The 9,131-nt window shown below is 59.7% G+C and overlaps 1 protein-coding gene across 1 annotated transcript; it reads right to left on the bottom strand.

Moving 5' to 3' along the window:
- Window positions 1-803: 803 nt before the first annotated feature.
- Window positions 804-6,591, bottom strand: LOC115601897. Its single transcript, XM_030472414.2, has 9 exons — window positions 6,150-6,591; window positions 5,211-5,283; window positions 4,480-4,556; window positions 3,578-3,648; window positions 2,726-2,850; window positions 2,228-2,330; window positions 1,722-1,919; window positions 1,052-1,119; window positions 804-869 (listed from the first exon to the last, which is right to left on the bottom strand). Exons 1-9 carry the CDS (start codon window positions 6,524-6,526, stop codon window positions 804-806), a joined length of 1,158 nt encoding a protein of 385 aa, XP_030328274.1. The 5' UTR covers window positions 6,527-6,591.
- Window positions 6,592-9,131: the final 2,540 nt, after the last annotated feature.

The raw sequence follows: 9,131 nt of genomic DNA, 5'->3' as shown, positions 1-9,131 counted from the left end.
AGCGCCAGCAGCTGGGTTTAGAAGCTCCATTTCATTTCTCACATCACAAGATGAGGAATGGGGAAGCAGGATGAAACATGTGAACTAAGTGGTTTCCAGCAAGGCACTGTCTCTAAAGCAGTTTTCATATAGCACAATTGTGATCAGGAAATTAGCCTCCATGACAAAAGAGTTTGGTGGTTCTGCGTAAGAAGCAGCTATTTGGCCATAGGCAGAGCAGAATCCAAACAGCCCTGGAGGTACCCTGCTTTTAGTACTACTGTAGGGATGACCCAGAGCAGAGGTTCTCTCTCTCCGCTGTCCTTTCCAGCATGTTTGTGTAATCTTGCCCTGAATTTGCCACTGCTCGAAGCAGAGGCAAAGTGGAGGAAAACTAGTGAACTAATAATAATAAAGAGTTGTAATAACACTAACTGTTGTTCAACCACACAGCTGTGTTTGGACAGGGGAAGCAAGTACCCAGAAGCAGAGGGTGCTGGAAAGCGGCACTCTGTGCCCTGGCTCAGGAATCAAACACGAGGAAGGCAGATGTGAACACAGACTCTTTATTTTATGTGGGGGCATAAAAAGAGGGGATGGGGGGATGCGGTGGGGGGGGGGTGGGAATTGGATATTGGCAGTTAAAAAATACTAAAACACATTAAAATGTTTGTAAAAATAATAGTAGAACTATATTAGAACAACAAAAGAACTACATTGTCACAACAAAAGAACTACATTGTAACAACAAAAGATCAACAGTGGAACAAGAATATTAGAACAAGTCAAGAGCAAACATAGAACACTAAAATCTTCAATAGATGTCACAGCTGCCGACGTTTTGCTGCTGGAGGTCCAAACGGCCACTTGGCGTCGGAGCGGTCCTCCTCCTGGGGGACGAACAAAAAACCAAAGAGAACAGGTTTAGTCACATCCATGTACATCATATTTCAGAAGGAAGGTGATGCTGTAACACTCAAATCTAAAAATAAAGTGTGATTCCATTAAAGAAGATTGCAATATTTGTGTTTTTTTCTGCAATTTAGGCACCACCCGACACACACACACGTGCCTTTTGCCGCTTGAAAGTTCCCTGGGTCCTGGTTCCTGCCGGGGTGCACGAGGCGCGGGTGGACGAACCTGGAAGCACAAAAGTTGATCAGGCGTCTGCAGCCACACTCTGAGCTGGCACAGGGGCTGCCACAATCCCTATCCCAAGGGGAATGAAAGGTTTTCATCCCCAGAGCTCAGCAGGTACCACCCAAGCCGGCTCCGACAGCACAGCCTGGCCCTTCCGCCATCCCCCAGCCCAAGGGCACAACACGAGCCGTCAGCTCCTCAAGGCTGAAGCACCAACTCCCTCTCTGCCAGAGGAAGCGATGACTCTTCCAAGGCCTGAGGGGCGCTGGCCAAAGAAGGGCGCAGGAGTTCCTGGAAAACAACACAACTCGGTGAGCCGCGGTCAGCAAAGAAGGAAGAGCCTGGCTTTGGGCAGCTGGCAGTACCTGCAGGAGCTGATGAATGCAGAGGATCCAGAGGGGGCAAGGAGCGGCATTTGGGGTTCCCCTCCACCCCCCAGGGCTGGGAAGTGGGGCAGGGAGTGATGGGAGAACCTTCCCTTCCCATGGCAAGGCTCTGCACAGCCCAAGCCTGGGGAGCTCAGCCAGGTCTGGCAGGAAAGCTGCTGCCTCAACCTAGCCCTGCCCTTCACCCCTGGAGAAGCCCTGTGCGCCCCGACTCACCTCCTAACACGGGCGGGCTCCTGCTTCTGGGCTGGCTGATGTGCATATGGCCGTTGGTGGTGGAAGCAGCCAGCCCAGAAATGTGGGGTGATGGCATGGTCGAAAACGCTGCCTCTGTATGGCTGGTGCCAGAGGAGCCCTGGGCGATGGCTGTGCCCAGGGACGCATCTTCCCCACTGGTGCTGGGGACCACATCTGCTGGGAGGCAGCAAGAAATCGGGACCCTCAACTTGCTCTATAGGACTACCCCTGAGCAGAGCCTCCCAGCATGAACATCTCACAGCTCCGGCCCTGGGGAACCTCGCCCATCACGCAGGGGACTCCGGGGCACGAGGTCTCCCGCCCGAGCCTTCACAAGTCTCAAAGAGCTTCAGACCCAAGGAGCAGGCAGCACTGGCCCAGGAGCTTCCTCAGCCTGCACTACGCAGACACCCCACTGCCCTGCCAGCCCGGGCCCTTGCTTTCTCCTCCTTGCCGTGCCCTTCGCGTTCCCAGTCTGCCCTTACCAGACTTATGCCCCAAGAGCCGACGCAAGCGCTCTTGTGCTGCCTTCCTCTCCTCCTCGATGATCTCCGGCGTGATGGGGTAACCCGGGTCAGGCGCAGGGGGCTGCCAAGAGAGAGCAGTAGCTTAGTTCTTTCTCAGGGAAGCCGGCAGAGCCGCTCTGAAGGAGGTGTGGAAGCAGGCTGGCGCCAGACCCATGAAGCCCGTGGTTCTGCCCCAGCTAGCGCACAGCTCCGGTCCCCATTCGTTTTGGCCCCCGCCTTGGCCCTGAGGGCACGGCAGCCTTGCCCGGGCCAATCGCTGCTCCGGCAGCAGGCAGCACGGTCACGCACAGCCCAGCACACACTGGGGCAGGGGAGAGCGTCACTTCCCGCTCAGCCAAGGACGAGACCTCCTGCCCCAAGGCAGGCAGGTCAGCCTGCCCCCAGCCCTGCAGGAATTGCGCTGAGCACATTCTATCCCCAGAGGAGGGCAAAAGAGGCTGCGAGACAGCGACGTACCAGCACCAGGGGTTCATTATTCCAAGGCACCAGCAGGCAGATGCTCCTCTTGCGTGGCCTTCCGTTTCCCGGTGATGGTGGTGGGCTTGGGGACTCCTGCCTCTTCTGCTCAGTCCTCTTGACAGCTACAGGAGGAGACAAGTCAGGAGCAGCTCCCACCAGAGGCGTTTGTCCTGTACCCAGGGGCTTGTCCCTTCTCACTCCTCTCTGGATGACCATCTTGGAGGGCAGAGCCAGGGACACGGCCTTAAGCCGTGGACAAGGCTGCGGTGCCCTGGGGCAGCAGCTGCCCATGAGAGATCCGCGGGGAAGCTGTCACAGGAGCCTGCTGGGGCTCCACGGGCCAGCGGCCCCTTCCCACCTCCACAGACGGTCCTTGCACGCTGCCCACCCGAACCACAAACCACACAAACTGCCACACGTGGGCCACATCTAGCACTGTGCCACGGGACCCTCTCAGCGATGGGCACACGGGATTTCCTCTCTCTTTTAGCTGAGGAAGCGCTGGAATGAGCTCAGCCTGGAAGTTGAGCAGGGTGCTACTTGTACCACAGCAGATCTTGCTCTAAGGCTGACATCCGGACCCATGCTGGCTTGGAGGCTGGTGTTCCCCCCTGCAGACCAGCTCCCAGGCATCTGTCAGCGCCCCTCAATTAGCACCAGGAAATTCCTTTAGGGCAGTCGCTGAGGCCAGCACAAACGCCACTGCCTCAGGACCAGCACATTCCTAGTTTCCAGAGGACACCTCAAGCTGATCCCACTTGCTCCCCTGAGCTACCTCCTGTCCTGCTGCTGGCCCGCACCAGTGGCCCTTCCAAGCCCAGCACAGAGCTGGGCCCCACCTCCACTCACCTTCCTCGGTCTGCACAGCCCGCTTCGGTGTTCCTGGCATGAAATTCCTTCCATGCTGCAGTTCCCATTGCCTGCGCAAGTGGGAGAGAGCCAGTTAGGGTCAGCCCCAGGCTTGGCTCTATCCCCTGGGAGCAGGACGAGACCCAACACGCCAAGGACTCCCACAAGCATCCCTGCTGTGTTTCTTTGCCCTCTTTGCCAAACAGCAGAGCTCAGGGCAACAGCCTTGAGCCACAGCAGCAGCCGGACCGTGGCTCCAGGCAGAGGAGCTGCTCCGCTCCCCTAGCCAGGGCCCGGCTCGGGCAGCCTCAGGGCAGCAGCCGGGATCCCGGGTGGGAGCCGCTGCCCCTCGCAGCATCCTGGCTTGGACCCAGCCTGTCAGCAGGGCAGCAGCTCTGTCGCTTTTAGTCAGGACAAGCTCAGGTCCTTCTCTGAGCCAGCAGAGAGGAGAACAAGGGCCTGGGTGCCCAGGCGGGCACTACATTACAGCCCTAGTGGAGCTCCCATGAACTGCTTTTGAGCAGATGGCAAAAATTGGGGGCCATCTCCTTTCAGCGTTTCGGCAACCAGCCGGACCCAGGACACGCCAGTGCCACACGGCAATGTCACCGCTGCAGCGATCTGAGCCCTTCAAGCTCTAAGCCGGCCTGGGAGCAGGGCAGGGATGGTGCACGTCAGCGCCGCCACCAGGACCGCAGTGCAGCAAGCTGGCACGGATGCTGATGGACACAACAACAGGGCTTCCCCACAGCTGGGTGACCCAGCAGCCATGCCTCAGGGGCCTGGAGTGGCCCGGCCACAGCGGAGAGCAGGACTTGGGCACTGCGAGGGCTGGGAAGGCGACTGCTTTCTTCCCAGCTGGCATCGACAAGCGGGCACTCGCTGCATGAGCTGTACGTTACCTTCCCTTCCAAAGAGGCACATCAAAGCAGGATCCTGCGATGCGCTGTGGGGACGTCCTCATACACATCCACTTCTCCTGGAACGCAGAGAGAGACCAGAAGTAACTAATGTGGTTCAGGGGAGCACAGCCTCCTGTTCTCCTGCTCACTGCAGAGGAAATCCCAGCTCCCAGGTGCTGGCTACCGAGCCCAGAGCCTCTTTTGCTTCAACACTGCTCAACTCCCCTCCAGAGCAACCACGGAGGGCAAAGTCTGAGCACCCCAAACTGAATCCACTCTGGGAACAAGCGGCCTCCAGCCTCCTTATTGCCGAGGCGATGGGGAGGGAGGGTGCTGCCGGCCCAGCCAGAGCAATCCCTTCCCTACTGATCCATCCTGCAGAAAACCTTTCCCTGCACAGATGCAGAGCTCCATTAGGCATGACTACGTCCCACTGTCACATCTGCAAGCCCAGCCCAGTATATATGTTTTATTCCAGCCCAGCAGCTGCTGAGGAGACCCACGTCAAAGTGGGAACACAGGGCTCCCACACGTGCTGCTGCCTCCAGCTGAAAAGGTGTCAGCACAGCAAAGAGATTTTGTCTTTCCCTTTGCCCGGATGGATCCCCCCAGCAGACTGGCCAGGGCAGAGTGGGGAGGGGAAAAGAGCTGCGCACTGGGCTGCGGGCTGTGGAGCGGGGCTGGGTGGTGGCCCATGGCGAGCCCCTGGGCATCTGACTGTCCCAGCGTACCGTCGGGAAAACCGTTCCAGGGCTCCGGTGCGGCGGCAGCGGGTCCTGGCGGCGCACGGTCTGCAGCGGGGCTCTGCGGGGGCACAGCGGTCAGCGTCGCCGTTAGTGGCAGGAGGGTCCGACCCCGGCCTCCCCCCGCGCTCACTCGAGGCAGTAGCGGCGGGACGGGTGCTCTCAGCACGGGCGGTGCCTGGGGCCGGGCCGCCGCTAGCGGCCGCTTTGCCGCGCGGGCGACATGGGCACAGGAGCCATGCAGGCTGGCGGGACCGTATCGCACACCAGGACCCCCCTGTGCCCAGCACCGATCCCTGCAGCACCACGAAGTCAGCACTATGGGCCCAGCACCGCCAGAGCTGTGCCACCCGTGCCCTTATTCCACCCATGTCCCTGTGCCACCTGCATCCCCAACAACCAGTGTCTCTATGTCACCTGTGTCTGTATCCCAACTATGTCCCTCTGCCATCTACATCCCTGGTAACCAATGTCCCTGTGCCGCCCGTATCCCTCTGCCACCGGTGTCCCTGTGCCGCCTGCATCCCTGACAACCAGTGTCCCTGTGCCACCAGTATCCCTGTGCCACCCGTGTCCCTGTGCCACCTGCATCTCTGACAACCAGTGTCCCTGTGCCACCAGTATCCCTGTGCCACCCATGTCCCTGTGCCACCTGCATCCCTGACAACCAGTGTCTCTGTGCCACCCGTGTCATTATCCCACCTGTGTCCCTGTGCCACCCATACACTTATCCAACCCGTATCCCTGTGCCACCTGCACCCCTGACAACCAACGTCCCTGTGCCACCCATACCCCTGTGCCACCTGTGTCCCTGTGCCACCTACATCCCTGACAACCAGTGTCCCTGTGCCACGCGTGTCCTTTTCCCACCCGTGTCCCTGTGCCACCCCTGCACTTATCCCACCCACATCCTCCCCCCGCGCTCACCCAAGGCAGTTGCCGCGGGATAGGGTGCTGACACTGAGGCCGGCGCCTGCGGCCAGACCACAGTTACCGGCCCTTTTGGCCCTCAGGCGGTAGTAGACCTGGAGCCAAGGGGGCGGGAACCGGGCGATGAGGCTGGGCCTGTAGGGGGGCAGGAGCAGTGGGGGAGGGCGCCGGGGGGGCAGGAACCGCGCCGGAGAGCGCCGGGCCGGAGGGCGCCTGGCGGGCGGGCGGGACCGCACCGCACACCAGGCACCCCCCGCGCCCAGCACCGCTCCCAGCAGCGATCCCTGCGCCAGGCAGGTCAGCATCACTGCCAGCGCCAGGGGCAGCGCCGCCGGCCAGCGCCAGGGGCAGCGCCACGGGCTCGGCAGCGCCATCTCTCTCCGGCTCTCCGCTAACGGCCACCGGCCCGGAACGCGCTGCGGGAGCCGCGCGGCGGAACCTCGGCAACTGCCGCGCTCTGGGGCTCGTGGCCCGGTTGCAGCGGTAGCCCCGTTCCCCCGCCTTCTAGCGACAGCCCTGTGCCACCCGCGCGCCTGACAGCCCGTGTCCCTGTGCCACCCGTGTCCTTATCCCACCCGCTCCTCTGTGCCTGCAGCTGCCACAGCCCTGCTGTGTCCTGCCGGGCAGGCACCATGGCAGGGACGACGACAGGGACCACACAGAACACGATCCCCCTGAGCATCTCCCTGGCCATGACCCCCACGGGCCACCCAGCAGCAGGGACCCCCGTGCCATGGCCCTGCCGAGGGGACCCTGCAGCCCAGCTGAGGAGGGCAGGGCTGTCTGCACGGCCCCCCTGCAGCATCACCTCGCCAGAGAAGGAGCAGGCTGCTGAGGACGCCAAAGCCACCGCTGCTCCTCGGGGCTGAGCAGGGACCAGGTCCTCGTCCCCCCCACAACACACGACAGAGCTGATGTGCAGGGTGGCCCCATGCACGCAGTGCTGCAATAAAGAATGCCCAATTGCTAAAACTCCACATCGAGACTTAGAGAGTTCTTTTAGCCGGAATTTCGGTCTCAGCGCACCAGTTGCAAGCGAGGAGGAACCAGGGCTGCTGCCCAGGCCTGAACCAGTGGATCCCAGGAGCTTCCGTGACCCACATGTCACTCCCAGGGCAGGGCAGGGCAGGGCAGGGCAGGGCAGGGCAGGGCAGGCAGGGCAGGGGCACCGAACTCCCCGGGAGGGAGCGGGGGCACACACAGAATCCCCATGGAAAATCACAAACCAAATGCAAATGACCAGGTTTCTGATCTCAGCAGCTGCCAAGCGCCGCAGCTGAGATTCAGGGGAAAGCTGTGCTTAGAACTGGATTGGGTTTTAATGCAGCCAGAGCAAGCTTTGGTCTGTAGAGCCAATAAGGGCATCGCGGACTCCTCCTGAGCTCCCAGGGGACAGCCCAGCACTGGCACCCGTTGTAATCTAGGGTGCTCTTGCTGGGGACAAATGTGTTGTATTGAGACGTGCAGCCCTCATGTTCCTTCAGGTCTTGCTGCTCAGAGCTGGGGGCAGAGGAGGATGCTGCTGCTGTGCTGCCGTTTCAGAGGGGCTTTGCAAGGGACGCTCACGCTCTCCTAGTGGGAGGCAGGGCTCCATCTCCAGCCCAATGGTTTCCCCATTCCCCATGGCCAGTGCTGCCATGCAGTGGGCACAGCTGTAGCACTGGGGCCAGCTCAGGTCCTCGGGGGGCTGCTCAAGGGAGCCTTTTGGGGGTAGATTCCAAGGGAGCTGCAGGTGACTGAAAGGAAAGAGCATTGCAAGGGCAGGAGCTCTGGCACATGCAGCCTGTGCCTGCTGCATCTATCCTGCATGCCCCTTGCCCCCAGCTTCCCCGCCTGTCCTCTGCCAGCCATACAGAGAATGCTGCTGCCATCCCTGGGCTTGGAGAGCACCGTAGGTGTTTCCTTCAGCCCATCCACCTCTGCTCGAGGGCGTAAAGCCTCCTCTGGCTGACGTTGCCAAGGGTCTGTCCTTGACCCTCCACAAACCAGGTGCTGCAGCACCATGGGGAGCATCTGCAGTCAGAGGGGGCACTTGGTGATGGGGCAGCTGAGCTGGCCCTGGCTCTTCAGTCCTCTCATCTCAGAGGTGCCTCCAGAGCATCCCTAAGGGCTCCCTGCTGCCTGCCCCTGGGCTGGGCTGCGCTGGGCTGCGCTGGGCTGAAGACTCCCCACGGGAAACACGGACTCAATACAAACCACAGCGTGTCCATCTGACAGCCACCAGAAGGTCTCCAGCTCTCAAAAAGCTGGTCCTGCATTCGGAAGCCAAAATATGCATCAGCTCCCGAACTCCATCAGCTCAGCTTGCTTATCAGATAGGTCATTGCTCCTCCTTGAACTTTTGTTCTGAAATTAAGCTTCTTGACACCTAGTAACCATGGGACAGTTGGTGGAAACACCCAGCAATGCGTTGTACCCACTTACAGGTTGGTCTCACTGAACTAACCCAGCGCCAGCAGCTGGGTTTAGAAGCTCCATTTCATTTCTCACATCACAAGATGAGGAACAGGGAAGCAGGAAGAAACATGTGAACTAAGTGGTTTCCAGCAAGGCACTGTCTCTAAAGCAGTTTTCATATAGTACACTTGTGATCAGGAAATTAGCCTCCATGACAAAAGAGTTTGGTGGTTCTGCGTAAGAAGCAGCTATTTGGCCATAGGCAGAGCAGAATCCAAACAGCCCTGGAGGTACCATGCTTTTAGTATTACTGTAGGGATGACCCAGAGCAGAGGTTCTCTCTCTCCGCTGTCCTTTCCAGCATGTTTGTGTAGTCTTGCCCTGAAATTGCCACTGCTCGAAGCAGAGGCAAAGTGGAGGAAAACTAGTGAACTAATAATAATAAAGAGTTGTAATAACACTAACTGTTGTTCAACCACACAGCTGTGTTTGGACAGGGAAAGCAAGTACCCAGAAGCAGAGGGTGCTGGAAAGCGGCACTCTGTGCCCTGGCCCAGGAATCAAACACGAGGAAGGCAGATG

The sequence above is a fragment of the Strigops habroptila genome (genome assembly GCF_004027225.2).
Source record: "Strigops habroptila isolate Jane chromosome 13 unlocalized genomic scaffold, bStrHab1.2.pri S16, whole genome shotgun sequence".
NCBI lineage: Eukaryota > Metazoa > Chordata > Aves > Psittaciformes > Psittacidae > Strigops > Strigops habroptila.
This window is presented reverse-complemented; position numbering and strand designations above follow the sequence as displayed.